Below are 24913 nucleotides of genomic sequence, written 5' to 3'. Positions count from 1 at the left end.
TTCTCTAGAAGAATATAATAATCAAGAAATTCTCTAGAATAATATAAAGGTGGTGTTGATTTGCTTATTAACCAGTGTATAATAATTATTTTTCAATTATTATTTAGGTAAGGACGTATCTTGTATTAGTATATTTGTTATCTTGTGACCATGCGATACCGTGAAGTACTGTCTTGATCGAATATAGTGTTAACATTCAACTTCATCATTCTGCAGCTATGCTACAGTAATCGAGGCGTAGGGTGCAGGAGCGCAGGCTGGCTCAGTGACGTCACGGCCGCAAGCATTATAAGTGCGCGCGCGCGGGCCCGCGTTCATTCGCTAGTTCGCGCGTCCGCCGCGCTTCGTGTTTTCTGTCGCCCAAACAGTGCGCCCGCGAATTTTCAAATAAGTGAATTATATAGTGTACCAAGATGCCGAAGAACATTTTAGCCGAGATGGGCTCCCAGGTGGGGTTAACGCCCGCAAGACAGAATAAAAAGGTATGATATGTTTTTTTTATTAAAAAAGTTTTAGGAAAGTACCCTGTTGTTATTGGGATATATACGAACTTCACACGTGCTTTCGATTGATGAATACTACGTTGATGCAAAGGAGTTTTCTGTACTTATTTGCGATGATCGATGCGAAATATACCATAATATGAGATGAATCCTGTACTGGCGATCGTATTTTCAGATCGACAAGTCCGAAACGCGAGTGAACGGCGGCTACCGTCTCATGGTCAGACATAAATAAACCATGCGGACGGTAGCCGAAAAGCAATGTCAATACCGCATACGTTTTTATAACATTCGAAACTTATCTTGAATGATGTAATTAATTTACATCTCATTGTTGTTTATATACATGTTCGTTTTTTGATGAAAATCTTATGTTCGGAGCGTAATCGTCGGATATTTTAAAAATATATTTATTTTTAAATTATTGAAAATGGCGTAAGCGATAAGTGCGAATTTAGTATTTATGTTTTTATCACTTTAGTATTCAAATTAGATATTTACAAAAATGCTAATAAGATAGCTTTGTAAAACATTTTTGTCAGGTATAATTTCTTTTTTAGTGACGAAAACTATAAGTTTGAAAGTTTATTAATGTTAATTACAACAGTAAATTTACAAGTATATTATATTTAAGATGAACCAATGTTAACGAACGAAGCGTTCTGTCGTATGATTGTATCCACGCAATTTTCTCATTCCAAACATTACATGAGCCTCAGCGCCTGGAGCAGGGCCAAGACGGTTTTTATCCATTAATACCTACCCATATTACGTTTCATACATAAAGCGTAAAATACCACAAATGGTCGAATTAACGTTCGATCAAAATCGGGGAATTCTATCGATCCGACCAATTAATGTATCAAATCAAATAAGCTGAATGTTTTTACAAAGAATCCGCAATAAAAATGTCATTGTCATTGTCATATTTTCGTACAACTTTGAAAAGGAACTTCATAAATACCGCGTTTGTACGAACTTACGAATCATGCAGATTAATAGACAACTTTAAACTTCGGCACATATAAAATTAATAATCTCGTTCAACATTTTTTTTGTCTTTGTTCTATTATAAATAGCTGAAACAATATTTATATGTACTTTGTAGTCAATCATTGAGTTTAAAAGTGGAACATTTTATAAATTGATATATTTATTTCTTTGTTCGCTGCACGTGTTTGCTATGAATAGTTACGCACACACTAAATAAATTACCGTAAAAATCTTATTTAAATTTTGGTTATCTTACATTGTAAGTAATCTTTACGTTTATGTATGTTTATTGTATGTATGTAATACTTTTATACAAATTAATGACAACGTATATTGATTAGGTACTAGAAATAATAAACTATTTTCGATTTCACTTGATTTAGTAAAAAAGTAGGCTTATTTCGTACTGTCGAAATTACTAAGACGCCTTTCTGTTATTTCCAATGTATTCTAATAATCAGACAGAGATATTAGAGTCGGATTAGCGTTGTGGACACAACACTGGCTGTTGCTCTAGTGATCGCGGGTTCGAACTCCGCTTATGATAATTGTTTTTATTTATTAAAATTAAGGGAGTCATAGAGCCACTAATACACGATTGAATTCACAGAATACCAATCCTATCATAAGCTGTAGTTTAAAGAAACTGATAGATTTTAGCTAAATTTCACAGTTGAAGGTAGTCAGAAAAACTTAAAAAATCGTCTAACGTACGCTAATTCGATGTATCGAAAATTTATTCAACACTATAATTGTGTGGATAGGATCGCCAAAAATTTCAACAAGAAATATTTTCATGTATTAACTTAATATTCAGCGCAAAAACTTTATTTTAAGAATAAACCGAACATAGATTTTTATTTATTTTCCGTAAATGATTTTGCAAGCAATTACTAATATTGTGGGATATCTAAATGTATGGATTTACCCTTAGTTCTTTTTTTCAAAATGACCCAATTCGCTGATCATTAAGCATCGGGCAACTAGTTCTATTTAGTTAGTCTTTTGTTTTAAATGTCATGCCCATTTATTGTGTATTAAAAATGTAATAATCTAATCAAAAAGTTTTGTTTATTATGGGTTTTTTGTTATTTAGTTTTAGTTTATACGCTCAGGTTTCGTAGAATACTTTGGATCATGTCTTATTTCGACTACGTGAAATTATCCGAAACTTTTATATCGGATTCGGTCATGATTACAAATATTTATTTATTTTATTTAATTACATATAATATTATTGTAAACATTACAGATATTAATAATCTCATGCGTTTACAATGTTTCGAATCTTTGGTCTCAAAATTCCGCTTTACCTGCGAAACACAACAGGGTGAAAAAAATAAGTTTAAAGCCCACGTCAGCACTATATTTTTATTTTTAACTCGCAGTTTCGTTAGTTTAGATTATTGTTACGGAGCATACAATCCTTAATGATTAGTCTTCGTGAGAGATACCGCGTGGGAAGGTTAGCTATAGATGCAACTAACTTTTCGCCGGTGATTTTGTCCATTTGGATTACACGTTCATGGCTGTTCCGTTTTCTCCCTTTAACAATTTTTAAACAACTAGGTCGGCGAACAAGCATATGGCCCACCTCGTAAGCACGCAAATACCGTAGCTACCGTCCAACCCCCCAGGAGCTCTGGTCACTTTACTCACCACAGGAACACACTACTGCTTGAAATCAATATTATTAATACAGAGTAAATCGGTCACAATGTCGAAGTAAACAATTAAATTTAATAGATTATAATTAACTCGCTATGACGGAAAATCCGTAAAACTTCAAACACTAATAGCACACGCATCAAAGCAAATAATGCCTCTTTATTTCAAACTCGTATCCAGTGGAAGTTTCCATCGTTTTATTAGGATATAATGAGTAATTAAAATTGGGTTGAAAAGCAAAGAGCAAATTCGAAAATAAATTACACAATTTATTGAAAATATTATTTAAACCTTTTGCAACTGAAGTTATTAATAAAAAAAGGCAGGCTCTTTCACCGGTTATGGATAACGCTATTTGATGGATAACTGTATCCAACAGATAAATTTTTTGATTTTTGTGATTTTGAATTTTTGATTTAATTTACAACTGAATTCCACTATATTTATGAAAAATTGCTATTCGCAAATAAGAATCTTATAGTTGTAGTTTTTTAATTGAGACGAAACTAGTCTTAATTATATTTTGTAGTTACCTTTGAAGTCTGTTCGTAACTTATTTGCAGGATAAACTTTATCCACAAACGGTAAAGCTGGCCCTAATACTTAGTGATATCATAATACTTAAATCTTAATTAACATTTGAGAGGTCCTCAATTCAATTGCTTTTTTTTTAATCGAAAGGTTGTGATTGTCTCGTTGGCCTGTTTAAATGTGATCGAGATCTCATGACTACTTTTTGAGTAATCTTCGCTAACGCGTATTTTCTCGACAAATTTTTTGTCTACCAAACTTTGTATTACTTGTCGATGGTACTGAAGTCGGTTTCTTTTCGTTTGCGAAAAAAATAATTATTAATATAAATATAAAAAATATACTTTTACAAGAAAATAACTATACACTAAAATATATACTAAATTGCACAAACAGAATTAATTATACTTCAACATTATTACACGATCATTTTTAAGGAACTATAAATGTAATCCGTGCATTAGTAAAACTAAAACGTGTGTTTACTTAACAAAATCTTATATATAAAATTCTCGTGTCACAATGTTAGTTAAAATATTCCTCCGAGAAGACTGGACCGATTTTTATGAAATTTTGCGTGCATATCGGGTAGGTCTCAGAATCGGCCAACATCTATTTTTCATACTCCTAAGTTATAGGGAGGGGGGGGGGGGGTTTAGGGGCCTTATAACATATATGGCAAAACAACGTTTGCGGGGTCAGCTAGTATGATTATAAAAATGATTAACATCATTATTGTTATTCAAACATATTTTTCCTTGCGTTCCTTTATAAACGCCTTTTGTTATTACTTTAAAGTACAAACTTAGAATGTTATGATATCGATCAAATTAGATACTAATAAAAGGCAAGGTTTTCTTTACAATATTTTATTATTGTTAACTTCGTGAAGGCTAAGAACCGACCTTTATTCCACTTGTTAAGATAACCAATTTTAAATATATTTACAATTAAAAAATGCCCAGAAACGAAAATGTGTTAACGAGAATTAAATTGAATTGTAAGATGACACAAAAACGTCTAAATAAATAATCATAATTATTTAAATTTAGTCTAGAAAACACTAGAAACTAAGAGGAGACGATAAACGTTTTGTAACCCCTTAAACATAATAATTAAAAAAAAATCAGTCTTACCAACTCTACTAAATCTTACTAATTTGCTTGTGACTGATCTGTTACTAAAATGTGGTTTGATTAGTTAATGTATTACTTAAATAAATTGAACTTAAGTTCTTTTAAATTGATCACTAAACTGAGTTTTCCCATATAAGAAATTAAATTAATAAATAAATAATGATGCAAACGTCAGTACATGTAAGAGTGAATTTTGTATCATTTTTTCAATTAAAACACATACCCACCGGTACATATAGACTACTACGTCATTACTTCATGTCCTATCACTCACAAACCATTATAAATCTACAATACAATGAAGCATCCGCGCCATAAATCTATTATCACAATTCATATGAAAATTTACTGTTTAAAAGTTTTTTTTTCTTGAATGACTAAGGGTTATGAATAATGCTTTCTTCTATCTTTTCATTTTAAAAACAAATGATTTTCAAAACATTGTTTACATTACAACAACATTAACTGTTTTAGGGCTATTTCACCAGTTGTGAATAATGTTTGTCGTGCAAATAATTTACAATTAGACCACGATCAGACTAACAGAAGGACGTAGAATAGGGCATTAATGCCAGCTGTTTCGTATAAATCAATAAACTACAAGTTTTAGGTTCATATTTGCGAAAGAAATGTCTCATAAGTACACTGAAATTCAATTGTGAGAAAGAATCATATATCAAAATCAAACATAAATCGGACTTCTGCCCGCGACATCGTCCGCGTGGACTTCGCTCCTATTGGTCTTAGCATGATGATATATAACCTATAGTCTTCCTCGATAAATGGGCTATCTAACACTGAAAGAATATTTCAAATCGAGCATTAGTTTCTGATATTAGCGCGTTCAAGCAAGCAAACAAACAAACAAACTCTTCAGCATTATAATCTAATTTAAAAAATTCTCGTGTCGCGGTGTTTGTAGTTAAACTCCTCCGAAACAGCTCGACCGATTCTCATGAAATTTTGTATGCATATTGGTAGGTCTGAGAACCGAACAATATCTATTTTTCATTTCCCTAAATGTTAAGGGTAGTCCACCCCTAATTTATTTTTTTAATTTTTAGATAAATCCATATTACACTTATGTTTGATATCGTAATCCGCCAAATAGCGTTATTTACAACCGGTGGAACAGGCCCTTCGAGACTCATTTCATCTATGACACGTTTAATTATGGAACTTATAAATCCACAAATTTATAGTTTATGAGTTAAAGTAAAGCAAAAAAAAAGGAATTGTTTACCTCCTACTGCTGAATCTTATCAGTAATTTATGTACCAAATATCGGTAACGGTTGATATAGGTCCTAAATAAAATTATAATTATTTTGTCGTGTTAGTTGTTAATTACATCCGGCTATCGTTGCATAAAATAATACCTACTTAAATATTAGTTTGTTAACAATGATCTACGGTGTAGTGAATGCAAGTGTAACTGTGTTTGTTATTTATATGCATGGTGTGTTAAAATTAGCATTTCAAATACATAATAATCACAGTGGATTTTCTAGAGCAGCGTGTCATGGCCAACGAGACTAGTTGTCACCACTGTTTTGTGTTTAATTTCTTTACACGGTTTTATATGTCCTTTATAGCTGTCGCCCTACCTCTAAAAACTAATTCATAAATAATTCTGTGTAACTGACTTCATTTCGCCTCGACAATATTTTATAAATAAAAAATAGTTTTAATACATTTATATAGGTATATAAAAAAAAAGTATTATCAAATATAAAGAAGGGTTCCCGGCAATAGATTTAAGACTATATAAGAACCTTCTCATAATATGTTGTGTCATCTCAAACAACACGACACAGTCTTTTGTAACGTAAGCCTGTAAAAAGATATGATATAGTAATAGAATACAGCATTGTTACTTACTAGCTTCTGCCCGCGACTTCGTCCGCGAGGACTTCACTCCTATTGGTCTTAGCATGATGATATCTAACCTATAGTCTTCCTCGATAAATGGGCTATCTAACACTGAAAGAATATTTCAAATCGGAGCACTAGTTTCTGATATTAGCGCATTCAAGCAAGCAAACAAACAAATAAACTCTTCAGCATTATAATCAAATATTTAAAATTCTCGTGTCGCGGTCTTTGTAGTTAAACTCCTCCGAAACGGCTTGACCGATTCTCATGAAATTTTGTGTGCATATTGGGTAGGTCTGAGAATCGAACAACATCTATTTTTCATCCCCCTAAATGTTAAGGGACTACCCTAATTTATTTTTTTAATTTTTAGATAAATCATATATCTTTTATTTTAATATAATTTGGCGTTGAAAAATACATACAACCCTCACCCTTCTACCACCAACCCCTATTTTTAAATAGCGCAAGATATAGCGGCAAGATAACGTTTGTCGAGTCAGCTAGTATTAGTATAAATGTGTATTTGTTCCGTGCACTTATAATACTAAGTAGTACAATTTGTAATTTGTTACCCGATTCTTTAGATTTATGTGGATATAAAAAGATTTTTATGTCACGACGTTGTTGTTTTAAGTACAACATTTTCAACAAAAGTACATCACGCTGTAAAGTTTAAAAGTCCATTCAACCGATTAAATAAGTATATCATCATAATACATATGTACAGTTCATATCAATTTCTTTTTAAGTAAAACTTAGTAACGCACGCTTGCCTTGGGGAGTAATGGATGATGCGTGATGAGAGCGTTACTAAAAGTGTGATCGGGCGAGACGAACGGAAGTTTAGAGGGATATACGAGTATAAGTTAGATGGAGCTAAAGAAGTTTGACTTCATTCGTGTGGTCTGAAGTAACTAGTTTTTTTCTTTTCTTGTTTTTCAATTTTTAATGTATTACAAATAAATAAATAAATAAATAAATTACAAATAAATGAATTAAAATAATTAATCCAATCAACGTTACGCGTTCTTATTTCAATTACAACTAACTTTATACGTTTATTATGAAGCTCATATTAATACTCAGTGTTCATATGAATTAAAAATATTTCGAAATTCAAATATTTGGATAGAAAAATTTCTTAATTTATACCTTTTTTTTATATAACTAAAAAATGAAATTCGATTTGCAATCATTAATAGAGCCTTTACTGAATTTGGCACAAATTACCAAAGCTGAGCTGCGGTCATATGTGTATATATATATATATATATATATATATATATATATATATAATGGGCAAATAACAACATTCTTTTCTAAAACAAGATATATGAGAGTTATCAATACATATAATAAAAATGTAACGGACCGCTGTAGCTGTAGAAAAAATATTATTGGGACCTTTATCAACGCAAATAGCATCCAAAATAATGATGGTTAGAATTTTTGTCTGTTTGTCTGTACGTTTGTACACACTAATTTCAGAAACGGCTTGTCTAATTTAGATGTGATTTTCACTAATATATTGTGATAAGCTTCACTTAACATTTAGTGTTGAATCACAAATCACGTTGAACATGTAAATACCCAATACGCTTACAAAGTCGCAGGCACAGTAAGTTTATTATTGTATATTTTAGTATGAAGACACATTTACATTTCCACAAAATTCGCAAACTACTTGTGCATATAAAGGTCGCTGTCCATTTATTTACAATGTTATAATAATCCTAATATCGTTTGTTTTGGCTCATAGCCAAGTAAATCGATTTTATAAAATATTTCATTGCTCTTTTTTTATTTAAAATGAATTTGACGTGATGGAGAATATTTGAGAAATATGACTAACTGTTAAAACCGTGTCGAGCAGAATTATTATTATTTTTTTATTTTTGTTATACATTTCTCAACCTAATTTAATGAAATATTTTATTTTCAAATCCCCGATTATGTAACATAATATTTTTACATAATCCGGTAATCTATAAAGAACATCGTAACGAAGAACGAAAACTAATTCTTATGGAATTTTTAACCGACTTCCAAAAAAGGAGGAGGTTCTCAATTCGACTGTATTGTTACATCAGAACTTTTGACCGTGTGGACCGATTTCGACAAATTTTATTTTAATCGAAAGGTGGTGTGTGCCAATTGGTCCCATTTAAATTTATTTGAGATCTAACAACTACTTTTCGAGTTATATCTAATAATGCATTTTTACTTGACGCTTTTTTCGTCGACCTACGTTGTATTATACGGCATAACTTTCTACTAGATGTACCGATTTTGATAATTCTTTTTTTTGGTGGAAAGGAGATATCCCAAATTTAGTACCATGATAAGGAAACCAGGATCTGATGATGCGATCCCAGAGAAATCGAGGGAAACTCTTGAAAATCCGCAATAACTTTTTACTGGGTGTACCGATTTTGATAATTCTTTTTTTGTTGGAAAGGAGATATCCCTAGTTTAGTACCATGATAAGGAAACCAGGATATGATGATGGGATCCCAGAGAAATCGAGGGAACTTCTTGAAAATCCGCAATAACTTTTTACTGGGTGTACCGATTTTGATAATTTTTAATTTAATCGATAGCTGATGTTTGTCATGTGGTCACATATAAATTTTATTGAGATCTGATAACTACTTTTTGAGTAATCTTTGATAACGCGTAGTTACTTGACTATTTTTGCGTCGATCTACGTTTTATTACTCGTCGATGTAATTGAAGTCGGTTTTTTTTTCGTTTGTGAGCAAACACAATTATATTATTATTACAAGAATGTTTACAAAAAACAAAGGGCCTTAAACCTTTCCTCTAAATAAAGACACCTAGCTGTTGTACATTTTCAAACCAATTCATCATATTTCAATACGTATGCCTTACTTAAATTCTCACAGATAACATGCTACGTAATAGGGTTACCTAGCATGTTAATTAATTGCTGCGGTTCGAGAGGCGCTAACGATCTCATCGCTAACATATCACACCTTTGTACACACGGCTACTAACGCTGTAATTATTAAATTACGAATCATATCCGCGTATATCAAATAATTTCAAGGACAGTGACGCATAACATTTAGCTTTAAGTGTATATTAGCACGTATTTTCAACATATTTTTCTTCATCTAAAGACATATCAGAAAGACTATTCGCAACTTGTTAATACAAAATCACTAAGTGCTTTATTAATTAACGTGAAACAAATACTAAGTACAAGTAACCCGCATTAGTTCAGCGTGATGGATTAAGCTCCAATGCTTCTCCTACGTGGCAAAAGATTGGATATTACAGGCCCAGCAGTTGGATATCACAGGCTGATTTGTATCGTAAGTACTAAGTGTCTGTTTTACTTCCTCCCGCTAAATTAATCAGTAAGTTATGTGAAAGATAACTACAAGATTTACTTATTACTAGGGAAGCATGACCTTAGTAACTTATATATTTACAAAATAATTATATATATTTTACAAAAAAAAAAGTTATAGATAACTGTGTTTCTTAAACAATATTTGCAGTCCAATAATTACTACGTAAAATTGAAATACACCATACATCGTGATCACAATGTTATTAAAACAATATTTCCTCATAGATATTACGAAACTTATGAACACGTGGTCGTTAGCAAATAACATATTTATGTTCTTAGAAGTAAATGTATCTGTTTAAGAAATCGGAATCGAATATTTATCAAACAACCAATTTTAAATCTCGTGCAGATTGAACTTTTAGAAAACATTACACATAACGAAGCACGCGTGCATGATTCACGCGCGCGCAAAAGGTCTATGAGCCGAAATTCAAACTACTTCCGCATACACAATTCTAATTTAAGGTTCACGTGCAATTGCTTAAAGAGAATTTATTACATTTACGTATAACTATATTGACTTGGTGTGTAACGATTTGGAAGTTACAAACTTTTACCACTCTACAACGTATTCATTCACGACAACCAAAATTTATTGCTGAACGCAAAACTCGAGAATGACTGGACCAATTACGACGATATTTACAGTAACGATAATTTAAAATTCACGAGTTTGACAATTCGCAGGACAAGAAGTCTGTCGGATCTAATGGTTGGAAATAAAATCGCTCTCAAAATCGTGTGAAATTAACTTAAGAATATTGATCTATAAAGTTTTTTAAAGATCAACCCCTTTATCTATCACTCACTATGTTCTATCGATCTTAATCAGCAGACAAGAATTTCGAGTACCGAGGCCAATCAAAAAGACAATGGCCTCAAATAAACATGATTTAATGATTAAAAACACGTGAAATATTATTTAAAAGCTTGGAAAAATATTTAATGTAAAAATTGTGATAGTTAAAAAAAAATTATGTTTAAGTTATGTTGTTTAGTTATTACTACAACTACAAACATAGAACGTCTTGTAGGTTTTCAACTGCGAGAAGAGAAATAGGGAAACGAATGTACGATTTAAAAAATATGTTTTGTTCCGAGCGAGTGAAGTTAGTTCTTAAAACCGATGAAGTGATATTTAAAAATAAAATGTTCTATTATACGAATCAAATTATAATTAATTAAAATAATAAAACTAAGATCGAAACATAAATTGAAACTGCTGTTTCGTTGTTTCCACACAATTTCATTCCCCGTTTTATTTCATACCGTGCGCCTTATATCGTTTCTTATGGATTACTCCAATAGACTCAAACAACTTAGTAAACGTAAAAATTAAAGATTGTTCATTTTAATTCTTCATAACATTCTTATCTAATTGAAGTTAACTTCACAGATAGAAGGAATTCAATTAAAATTCACAAATCAGTTCATATATCATAATAAGTTCATATAACATAGTATCACAGTAGATTGTTATATTAGATATGTATATGACAAGCTAATTCATTCAAGCTAATTTCAGGGTTATCTATTTAATGACATAATTAAGGGCCTGTTTCACGATTGTCAATAACGCTATCCGACAGATGACAGTATGCAACGAATAAAAGTTTATGATCTACTATTGTTTATCGCTATTAAATTACTTTGTAGTCATGGCATATTTCTATTTGTAATTGTGAATCTCAATGTTATAGTTTCTTAATTGTAGCGAAGCAGGGCTAGGCCTAAAGGCCTATTCTACCGTCTACTTTCTGCTGTTAAAGTCTATTCGTAACTTGTTTGCAGGATAAACGTTATCTACAAGTGGTGAAACAGGCCCTAAGTCATGAAGAATCTCCCTGAGAATTACGTAGGTATTCTAAAAAGAACAATAGTGAGGATATTGTCACAAATAAAAATATAAATATTGAATGATTTTTGCGCCATCATGCAATGTTATTAACATACAATTAACCTATCTATACAAAGTAGTAGGATTGTACTCTTTAATCATTGTAAAAAGCCGTGATTAAATTTGGTTGAAAATAGACCTTTTAATAATATTGTATTTTTGGAACGAAGTTCCTTACGGCAGGCTTGACATTTGGCTGGGCGACTGAACTAAAAAAAATGTGATACTAAAACCGTAAGAAAAATATATAACGGATGACGTAATGTCAGTCACACGAGTGTAATAATATGACGTTTGTAAAACTAAACTAATATTACTAGTAAACTTTATTTAAATTATTTATGTAATTTTATACTGTCGACAAAAATAAATAAAGACATATGTTTTTTTATTTCACTTAATAGTTAGAATTATTATTATTATTATCTTTGATTTTTTTATTTTACGTTATTTGTTATTTTCTAAAATACTAAATTTCCTAAATAATTTTATGTAGGTACTTACTTAAAAACCAATCAACAAAATTAAAAAAAAAATCAAGAACTAAAAAATATATATAAAATCCAACATTTTTTTTTAAATTGTGTTGCTTTTACACTATCCGAAGAAACTTCGTTCCTACTTACAACTTAGGTAGATTACAACTGTGGTAGGGCACAGCAGGAATTTCCTGCTCAAAATATGGAGCAGCCCGACTGGGGTAGTACCTCGACCTTACAGAAGATCACAGCAAAATAATACTGTTTTCAAGCAGTATTGTGTTCCTGTTGGTGAGTAAGGTGACCAGAGCTCCTGGGGGGATTGGGGATTGGGTCGGTAACGCGCTTGCGATGCTTCTGGTGTTGCAGGCGTCTATAAGCTACGGTAATCGCTTACCATCAGGTGAGCCGTACGCTTGTTTGCCGACCTAGGACATAAAAAAAAAACTTGGTGTCCCATGACACCGTATAATTTTTATGATATTTTTTAAATAAATAAACAAGAATATATAACGTTTTTTTGTTTAATACATTAAAACGTTTTTAATGATATTTTAAGCAGCTTTAAAAATTTTGTACATAAAAAAGAAAATGCGTCTAAATTATACAACTTTGCTCAAAAATAAGTTAGTGTTTAGTAACAAAAAAGGAACATTCTTTGCTGTACTTGTCATCATGTACCAACAATTATTTCAATGAGGATAAGTAAATACAACGATAAGGTAAATAGGTGCGAAAATTTGTGAAGTTTATGTTGTAGATACAAAGTATGTAAATAGGAACGAAATTTTGTGAAGTGTTCTTCAAGGAATATTTGGGATATATCTATATATGTATTATTTTTAAAACTTAAATTATTTTAATATATAGGTACTTTAGTTTGCAAAGCGATTTTTTTTTTTATTATTTATTGCGATGCGACTGCTTGGCGAATATTAATTTAAACTAAATGTTTTGATAATATTGTAAGCAAAGGTATTTCTTCTTAATGTATGATTTTTCTTGGATCTTGTCTTTTACATATCTACGCGTGATGATGACTTTCAAACTGAAAATATAAAATAGAATTACTTATTTACGTTCCAAACCGCTTTACAAAATATTATTCACTTTTATAAAACATTCAATTTTGTTACTTTATTGTTACATAGTGTTACAGTAACTAGTTGTTTCCCAAAAATAAATATTGTGAATGTTTAAAAATATTTACTATTTGGTTTTTTTTTTTTTTTTGTATTGTTTTTGCAATGTACACATGTTTTTATTTCATAATATGAGCGTGTAAAACTAATTTTATCCTATTTCGTATAAATATGTGATTATGGATCTTTACAAACAAAACAACTTTATTAGGAAGACGAATCCGTAATTATTGTTCTATGTCAGTTGACCTTGCTCTTGATTTCTACAATATTAATTGTTAAAAACAGGGTTGTTAGCTAAACACGATTTTTAGTTTAAAAAAAATATATATTTTTTAAAGACTATAGCATAACTCAAAAAAATAATAACACTAATTTCATCTTATTAAATTAAATGCATTCAGATCAATAAAAAATATATATTAAATAATGTACATAAATTAAATGTAGTTTTGTGAAGCACGGCAACCCTGCTTGCGGAATTATTTTCTGCATCCAGTGACGTTTGTTTTGATTGAGGATAAATTGACGTATCATTAACATTACGTCACGTCAATTGACTTGCAGCGAACACGCCTACTGTCAGAAAATTGTTACAATTAAACGCTGCAACTTCAATTTGCGTCAGACAAACAAATATTTTATTATCCTTGTACACAGTCGTTAGATTTCTTTCCAACTTATATTTACTACTGCATGAATAAAATAATTGTAATGGATACGTACTTCAGTTATATAATTTGAATGAGGTCATATATACTTCTTTATAATCAGACCAAAGAGAATAATTAAAATAAAAATGAGCAAAATTCTAAAAGCGAACATATCTAGATTTCGAAATTAAATTAATATTCTGTATATTCTGCGATAAATATAGTTTTGTTAGTATTTCATTCATTCGCAGAAGCTATAACCTTCATGCATCCGCTAACGAAATGCACAAACCAACGTTCACTACATAAAGGCATTACGCTTATTACATGTTGAGTATGCTTTATAAATAATGACAATTGTTTCATTGATAAATAATCTTTAAAAAAAATCATGACAATCCACACAAATAGAAAAAACAGATTTGAGAGAATCTGAAAAATATTAAAAAAAATTTTTTTCCATTGATGCTGAATTCGTTCATTCGTTTAGAAGCACTTGTATTTAAAAAATATATATATTTTTTGTTTGTAGGCCTATTGTAGGAGGTCAACGAACTTTCATAAAATCTTAAATATTCCAACAACTTTTTTTTATTATATTAATTATAAAACGATCTTTTTCAACAACTAAGCGTATTTACTACTAACGGAGTGTAATTATCAATATTTATTCAATGTTTAAATAATTTAGGATAAAACAAAATATACTTTTAAATAATTGATAGTGTAAGATTCAATATAGTCAACTGAAATAAGATGTAGGTATACAAACATTATAACCACCTAATAATTTCAACTAATTTTAATCAAATGTAATAAAAAACATTCGCAAGTACGAATTATACGAAATCTTAATACATTAAGAAAGAAAATAATTTTGTTATGGATTAAATTTGAATAATGTTTTATTACTTTTATACCTTTTCATATTATTATAATGAGAGGGTAGAACGAAACAATTGTACGCGTTGACCTCTTTGTCTTAAGTTTAGAAACTTAAATTGTTCTTATGTTATCTTATTGAGTGTGTTTTATAATATTAGATTTATAAGGAATCAACATTTTGTAATTTGAAAAATAAGGAAGTGTAAAATGATTGCCATGTAGGTATTTCAATTATGCGCAGGCGCATGGATTTTACCGATACGTGTGTTTCCTTTGACCATTCATAATATTAACATTTATTCATGCCGCATTTATTTCAATGCCTACCTACCTCACAACATTTTAAAGACACACACAATAAGTTTATAAAGTAAATAAAATTTTACATTTGTTCTCAATTATATTTTGATGATGAAATATGCGTGTATATGTGTGTGTGTGTTGGTGTGTTTTATTCTTTTATATCTATCTATATATACTAGATTGTTTGCTTATAAAGTAGTCGACATCTTATGTTTTATTGAAAATATGTCGTCGGTTTTAATGCCGTTTAAAAGTGTGCGCAGTCATAATGAAGGACAACGAGTTCGTTTCCGCGTTGCACTCACACAGCCTCAGAAAATATCATTGTACATATACAATCATAGTTAAAGTCATTTACACGGTTTATTGTAGTTAATTATCTAGTTGAACCATGATTTTCCAACCATTCGTTCTATAACTTCAATCTAAAAATATAAATACAGCTAATAGTGATGGTTAGTATGATTCGCTGATTTTTCACAGCCGTAGTTAGCGTTTATTAATAATCACGACAATTTGTACTTATATCAAAATTACTTTTATTAGTTTTTAGTCGACTGGTACTTCTACTTCGCTGGACTGATTTTTTTTGTCTCATCTTTAACATTATATGAAAACTCGTAAAATTGTAGTCTTTAAATATTACGTTTATTTATAATATAATACTCGTCTTTTTAAAAATATATATTTTTTACTTTACGCGTCATTAATAATTAATAATAACCAAACGTCACACTGTATAAACATACATTACAGGTTTTCACGCTCATTTATTTATTTATAAGTTGAAAGAAATAGTCTTTTTTTTATGTTAAAATGGATAGATATGAACTAAACTTCGAGACATTAAATCTAGATAAATAAAAATGATAAAACATATTTAGCAGTTCTTGGGAACGAATACACCAAAATGGATAATTCTCCTTTGTGTTCGTTATATTCATAAGGTTTTGTACCAATTATTTTTTTTAATGAAAAAAACATTTAAAAAAATCGTTGAACGTAGTGCGCCATGTCAGTTCAGAAGTCAGCTTCATAAAAAAATAGGATTTGTCCATTAAATTGATACAAATAGCTCGAATCACCTTCAATCTGATATTGTGTTAAGAATAACATTTGCCTTTTGTTTAATCAAGTGCAACACTATTCGTGGACTTGGTTCCAATATATTCTATCTATCGATACTAATAATAGCTGTTTTTTTTTTGTTCGATTATACTGCTAAAACTACTGAACCGATCGGAATTATATTTATACCATAAAATGCAGCGTGTTTCGGAGAAGGTTCATATTATGTAATATGTTAGTGATTACTTATCGTGTAAAAAAATATGGACGGACAAAGGTCGCTGGTATATTTATAATCATAAAGAAGACTAGGTAAGAAGTGAGAAGATAATGAAATGGAGCAGGGAAAATGAAAGAATTAGGGTTAGGGATATACAGAGACAACAATGAAATATTGAAGGCTCTGACAGCCCCAGCATTAATATACGAGTTGCTGGAAAATAAAGGAAATAAGTTAAAAAAAATAGTGTGCCAGATGAGAATGACACTACCTGCATACCCGTAATTTTTATCATACCTCAACCTGGAGAAGCCGAAAACAAGATCCAGAGACCAATCGTCACTCAAAGAGCAATAATAACAGGATTATGCAGATTAATGAGAAAGAAGATTTCTTGTTTTTTAGGACGGATACTTTTACAGTTTCATTGAAAGAACCTGTTTAGTGCCATTTTACAAGATCTGTAAAAGTTGGTAAGAGGTTGAGCAACGTTGGAGGGCATAGACGGATGAGACATATAGAGAAGAAATTTAGGACTTCGCTAAAATGGCTTTAGTGAACGGATATTTTGTTTGGAACATGCTTACCAGAGTAGTGCAAGCATGTTGTATTTCCTCCAGTTACTTCACACGACTCACCTGTATTCGGTTGAGAGCATTTGGAACTCGTAATGGCACCAGCTGAGGCACTGGATAATATATAGGTTGTATGTTTGTTTGGATTGGAAAGCAAGAGTGGGATGAGTAAATTCATTCAGTAAGCACTTACTCCCTGAAAGTCAGGACCACGGATTGTGTTAGCACTCATGTAATACCTTCCGTCCTGTCCTACCTTCAGTTGCAGATTTATGGTTGAGTCGCTTCGCTTGCATAACTTCACCGCAACCAGAAGAGAGTTTCTTAAGATTTATTATAAGTTTCCTTGAAAATTGAGATACTTTTGGGCGTGTGCAAAAATCGCCCAAATTTTAATGCCCGGAAATAGATGTTTTGGAAGCAGGATCAGCAACTTTCCGTGAAACATGTACTATAAAATGACCCTTTTCATCGTCTGAGTAGGATTCAGAGCCTTCGAAGAAAGATAGATGGGTACACTGTGTGTAGGGATTTGCAGTGGACGGGTGGAAGATGGTTTTTTAAGGTTATTAATATTACTATCCTTAGTTGGACGCTTTATAATATTGACTCGATTCTCAAACCTTGATCCACAGAACCACTATGATTTGGGATATATGAAGCAGGAGGTGTATCCAGGTTCATTTTACTAGTAAATACTATCGGAAAATAAAAATAACAAAAAACCCCTAAGAAAAGTTTTTGTGTGAAATATCTATATTAGTACAAAAACAAATACTCACCGAAACTAGTTACATGTGACATAAAACCAATACACCCTAAAACTCAACTACACCAATAGTCTCTCTAACACGTGTGTTAATAACACTTGTACTATACATTCGACAGAATATCCACTCACATTAAGACAAGTCTCAAATTAAAAAAATCAAAGACAAACAAGATAATACGTATTCATCATACATCTCATTGAATTGTAATTGTATTACAGTCATAGTGCATAGGATATTTACGAGAATGTTCGTTTCTGACATAAGAAGTCACGACTCGACATCTGTAGCGTTTTATCAATGTCATGCTAAATAGAGGATCGCAATATAAAGAAAAAAATTGCAAACATATATATATTTACATTTTTTGATTTGTTTGTAGTGACAAGTACAAGTAAAGATGAAGTAATAAAAGAAAATAAGATAAAGTACTAAGTATTTAACTATTTAAATAAGTAACTTGCTATGAAGAATAAATTACAAATTATAATTTAAAATAATGTAGATTCCTATCATACAGTACCTAATCATTATGTAATACCAATTGAAACCACACATGTAGTATTCTTGCACTAAAAAAAGAATCGTGTGCGTGTGTGTGTGTGTGTATGTCTGTGTGGGTGTGTTAGTTGTGGAAAGAATACCACTTTAATTAATGATAGATACATATATATATATATATATATATATATATATATATATAGGTTATTTTGCGATAAATATATAGTAAAAAAATATAGTTTATTATATGTTTACAATCACTAATTCCGCCGATAAACTGTCACGCTAAACTATTTAAATATGATCAACATGGACATTATCTGTTATCTCCTTTTCTGTCTCTTCTTCAACAAATACACTTTTATCCAATGTTGTTTTCCAAACAATTTTTACTCAACTGTCGGTGAGAAAATGTTGACATTTATAAGAAAATGCTCTACTAACATCACTTTTTTGGAAATCAAAACAATATAGGTACACACTTTTTGTGCGGACATCATAAACAATTTTTTTTTTCTGTAAACAACATAACATGTTTGTTCGTTGACATTTGTTTTGATTACTCTGCCCTTATAAATATGCGGCACAACGGCTTACACGGATCTTAATCAAAGATTGCGTGTTCAATAACTAGGAAGCACAAAAACGAGATTCGCGAAATCACCTCTAAAAACATTCTTAACAGCCATAACTCGTAGGTAACAAAAAATAAGCGCTCAACTATAACGTATTCATGTGTAAATTCGAAAATCAAAAATTTAAAAAAATGATGATTACTCAATCTGATATCATGAAAGTTTACCAGATACTAACGTTCAAGGTAATTTTTGTTTAAATAAAATAGGGACAGATAAGGTTGTGGTTTTTGTGATGAATCACGTCGTTTGTTTAACCTTGGTACAGTCACAATCGAAGAATCAAATCACTCAAGCTACTCCTAATTGACAACCCAGTGACCTCAGTCACACTTCCTCGGTCTGGACACTAAGTAGACTGAGACTGTTCAGCACGAAATTATTAAATGAATTCATTTTCTTTTAGTATTAATTTACTAAGAGGAAGGTTTATTGTATTAGTTACTACTACTCAATAGTCGATGTTCGCTGTGTTGTTACGGCAATAAAGAATATAGCCACCCCCTCTCTTCCCCTGGCTGTTGTAAGAGGCGACTAAGGGATAACACAGTTCCGTTACCACATTGGAACTTAAAAAGTCGACCGATGGCTGGATCCAACTGCTGGCTTTGAAATACACAGGCTGAAGACAGCGCACAGGCAGCGTCTTCGCTGTGTCGGCCGCCTGCCCAGCGTAGTGACTATAGGCAAAACACTTGACACAAACAGATGTTTGGCGCGAACTTGTGGAGGCTTATGTCCAGTAGTGTACTGCGATAGGCTGAAGTTATTGATTGATAAAATTTTATTTCGTCTAGTTGTCGATGTTACAAAATATGTAACAATGACCCTGATAGTCCAAAAAAAACGTATGCAAATATATTTTATGTATTATTAAAATTTACGTAATTAAGTATTAGTTTCGTCATCATAAAGTTACAGTACTTTAAAGCTGTAAGCATTAAATTATTATTATTAATAATAGGTAATGAAATATTTAGGTTCTTATTTCTGAACTGGTATTTGAAGGGAATATAATATTCCGTAATTTTTATATCGATGATATTTTTAGTTTTAAAAAGTTGAAGATTTTATCTGTTTATTTATTTAGATGCACTAGTCTAATAATTTCTGTAACAAAACGTGTATTTCTTAAGTAAAATTTAATAAAGGAAAGGCTTAAAAACGAAAGTTATATAAATCTTTTAAACAATATCATAATTTATAAATAAACGAGGGTGAAACCATGTGGTTTGACTAGTTCATTACCATGGCAACATGTTTCACAAGGAAAATGTAAATCTATTTTATAAAACGTATTTGAAATGAACATATTACGTAAGCACAGCGTGCGCATAAGCAAACATTCACTTATAATTAAAATCCATTAATTATGTAAAATTAAAAACTCATTTTTTTGTTAAGGTCAGTAAGGTCAGCGTCCTTAAAATCTTTCTCAAAACAAATGCTATCCAGAAATATATTACGATTTTAGCACTTAAGTGTTCAACTGTACCAACTAGTTATGAGATATCTCTGGAATAACCTGTTCCTTGCAACGCCGACGTATCCCTACTTCCTCGCAATTAATTTTCACGTCCTCAAAACGCTTTTAAGCAAAATTAAAACTATTCTTCACCGTATAGGTATATTATAAGGGCAATTTTGGCATATCATTATAAATAAATACATTGCAAACTTTTCGCCATTTTTTTTTCATTAAAAATGGTTTTCTGATACCTGGGCTTTCCGTACACACACCGCACACACACACACGCACATATACACAAATAAATAAACTTACACACTTATAAATTGAAACCGAGTCGCAAATTGAAAATGTTGTAAAGGGTTACGAATTAATTTTCCATGAATTCCTTGGTTTCGTACTGATAGTTTACTTGTTTTTACTTGTTTAAATTTCGCAATATTTAATTACTATTAAATATTTGTAACAGAAATGTCACATTATTGTTAATCTAAAACTTGATTTCCATTAAGGATTCTTTGATTAAGTAACACATTTAAATGCAACCAACTATAACGCACAAGCGCGTATATGAAAATTATCTTACAATTAGCTTGAGCAACCGCGCAATTCCGTTTGCAATAGCATCTCATTTCAGTCAATAAGCCCGCAATCAGAGTCATCGTTGAACCGGTTCAATCCGGATTTTACCAGTTACAACATTTTACCTGTAGCGAGTCTTGCGGTACTAAACTTTGATGCGTTTTTGCGACCAAGTTTAATGTTTACATTTCAACACTCTATAGATATATGAACGACAAGAAGTGGTAAATTTATAGTTATAATAGGTAATATATCTTTAAGTTGACCAATTTTAAAATTAGCATTCAAGTGAACAGAACAATTATTATTGTAAAGTCTCGCTTCATTATTTTGTCCATCTCGTATATAAGCAAGGTCAGAACTATACATAAAAACAAGAAAAATTCATCACATGTATTTATACAGTGAGAAGAATAATAGCTATAGTTGTATGATGTGTAACAACGTTATGTAATCGCCTATCTGCTGTAGTTTCGTATTTAAAACACGTTCGCTTAAGGATGTGGAAGAGCGGCGTTGATTTATTTCGCGAAAGCCGGTAGAGTTTTATTATAATAGGTATTACCTATTTGTTATTCATGAAAAAAGTGTTCACAATATCTTGGTTTTATAAATTTTTCTTGTATTTTTCAATGTGAAGTAATATTTGTAACGTGTTAGAATGTTTTTTTTTAGTTTCAGTTTTTAGTTTTTTTTTTTTAGAATACAATTTAAAATACCGTACCTACTATCACTTTTATCTGTTGTCTGGAAGAAATCGCTCTTAGCGATAAGACTGCCTTTGTACATCTTTCTATGTATGTATCACTATTTTTTTGTAATGTTTCTTTGTGGTGTACAATAAAGAGTATTTATTATTATTATTATTATCACTAACCTATTATAAAACACTTTAATTAAAATGTTTTATAATAATATACATTTACAATCTAGTGAGAATTTTTTTAACATGTAGTTAGCGTCTTGGTAATTTTTTGTTATTAAAATTCCTATCATTAAACTATTCAATTACGTACAGTAAGGATATAACTTAGGTAATTTTATTAACTGGAATTTTAATAAGATTATTCGATATGAATTGAGAAGATCGGTCTTTAAATTTTATAATTAATTTGCAATGCAAATTATCACAAAATAGTGATAGAAGTTGCAACGCTGATTACTGAATAATTAGAAACTAAATAAATATAAAATAAAATAAATATAATATATCACATTAGAAACCTCTAAAACTATCAGTGTTCGTCTGCTATATTATACATATAAACCTTCCTCTGGAATCACTCTATTTACTAAAGAAAACCACATCAAAATCCGTTGCGTAGTTTCAATGATTGCATTATGAGCCGATTAGTACTGTATCGAAATTTGTTGTCTTTGTCATTGTCTTCTCCCTTCTCCTTTTTTTGTCGACTTCGACCCATGAGGATAGCAATCTTAAATGCAAATGAAAAAGAATTCCCTTAATATACCTATTGTGTAAAAATATGCACCTACTAGGTAAAATGCTGTAATTAACATTTCACATTAACGTGTTAGGTATTAAAGATACGAATGAGTTAAACAACGTTATTCAAATCATTTATTAATCGTTAAACAGGATACTATCCATATTTTTTATTTTTCATTTTGAATTTCCGATATTTCATCAGCATCATGGTCACATATAGTTACATTCTTGATTAATTGTATACATATTAAATATCTAGTTTTACATATAAATCATAGCAATAGCGACCATGAAACTTTGAAAACTTGTTAATACAAGTTTTAGTAAAAAATCATTGAGTTGTAATCAACTCAATGATTTTTTACTTACTTTAAGGGACCAGCTCATCTATCAATCAAGGATGCATAGTTCAAAATGGAGAGCCAGCTCAAATGGCCCTATAGTTCAGGGGTTCGCTACGTTATCGAGAAAAGTAGTAAATAAAATATGTATTCAATTGTAAATAGATCACGTCTATATAGTTCAAATTTGATTAGAGAGCTATTGGGGAGAGTCAGCAACACGCTTGCGTTTCAGGTTCCGGTGTTGCGGGTGTCAGTATTCGCTTATCATCAGGTGGGCCGTACGATTGTTTGCCGAACTAGTCGTATAAAAAAGGGCGAGGTCAAAGGCTCGTATAGTTCAGGGGCCTTGCAACCAACGAGCACTTCCAGTGAGCTACGTCGCAATGTCAGCCACGTGCACGTAGCGGCAGACCGGTCGGCGCACACAACCGGTCTCAGTGGAAAATTTTTGCTTTCCTCCCTCTGTGGGACAACTCGGGATCGGTGAAAGGCTGCCGATCGAACTGTGCTAATCGCTGTGCTGTCGCTCTCCCTGTTCTCTGACTACCTTTTCATTGTTATGACATACCACTTTTGCAACAAAAACTATTTTAACAATATTTATTCTTTAATTTAAATAATATGATGTTAAAACTAAAAAGTTTGTTTGAACGCGTTAATATCGTAAACTACTGATTCGAATTGAAAAAAATCTTTTTTGTTAGATATGCACTAATCGAAGAACGCTATAGGCTAAGTAATATTTTTGTACGTTATTTCTTCAAATTAACTCGAGTAAAACTGTGGGGCACAAATTGTAAATTTAAATATCTAAACCTCTTAATGCTTTAGTATGCTGAAATAACGCCATAATAAATTAAAATGTTTTATTTAATTCTAATAATAAACAAAAAATAAGTTAGAGTTTCCTCTTGATTATTGTGTTGATCACATCATATTATTTAAAAAAAGTCAAACTACTTCCATTAAAATTGGATGTACCCACTATTTCAAGAGTTTCCAAATAAATAAAATAATAAGAATTTTATAAGTAAATAATTATTAATAAAATATATTTGTTTTAAACAAAAATTAAATCTTTAAAGATTTTATTTATCATAACATCGAACTTGAAATTAAATGATTTAGTATTTTTTATCTCTTAACCGTGTAACATTTCTTTAATCTTTAATCGCACTTTAAAATTTTCATTAAACTGTTTTGAGTACCTAAGTAATCTATAACTAGATAAAATATGGCACCTACTTGATATTTACAGATCTCCCTAAGTGTTTGTCAATATATGACGTGATAAAACTATTACTACTATAAGTAAGACTAAATTTTGAAATATGGAACAGTTTATACGATCTGTCTTGCTCCAATGGTTACCTACATATGATTTAGAAAATTTAAAAAAATCCAACTGTCACCATAAATCATCTACAAAATTTTAAATATCGATCTGTCTAACTCAAATGCTTTAACTCTTAAAAAAATAAACCGTCACCAACATCATCTAAATAGTTTTTATTTTAGAAAAAAAAAAATGATGGAATGTATGAAAATTCGAAACCTGCCAGTTTGGGTTCTTTGAGTTTATGCAGTTATGTAGATACAGAGCTACACACGCAATTATCTAGTATGCATCGAACCTTCTCGATCTCGATATAATATGACAGCGCCGTACGCTCCTTTTATAAAGAATTTACAACATGTAGATATATTATTATAATTCGGCTTTACTTATATTATTTCTAGCGTACATAGATACTAAGCAAATGTATGAAAACAATAATTTTTTTAATGATATTCAGCTATAATAAGGCATTTATGTATAACATAATACTTATTATCTATTAATTTTTTTAT

General features: G+C 30.8%; 1 protein-coding gene across 1 annotated transcript in view; it reads left to right on the top strand.

Moving 5' to 3' along the window:
* Positions 1-319: 319 nt before the first annotated feature.
* Positions 320-24913, top strand: part of LOC123669016 (proton-coupled amino acid transporter-like protein CG1139) — a 54352-nt gene continuing 29758 nt past the window's right edge. Inside the window, exon 1 of the mRNA XM_045602688.1 lies at positions 320-482. Coding sequence (XP_045458644.1) covers positions 414-482 — 69 coding nt within the window. The 5' untranslated portion in view covers positions 320-413. The remainder of the gene's footprint in view (positions 483-24913) is intronic.

The sequence above is a fragment of the Melitaea cinxia genome, chromosome Z (assembly GCF_905220565.1).
Source record: "Melitaea cinxia chromosome Z, ilMelCinx1.1, whole genome shotgun sequence".
Lineage (NCBI taxonomy): Eukaryota > Metazoa > Arthropoda > Insecta > Lepidoptera > Nymphalidae > Melitaea > Melitaea cinxia.
The sequence above is the reverse complement of the archived record's forward strand: the minus strand, read 5'-3'. Positions and strand labels throughout refer to the sequence as shown.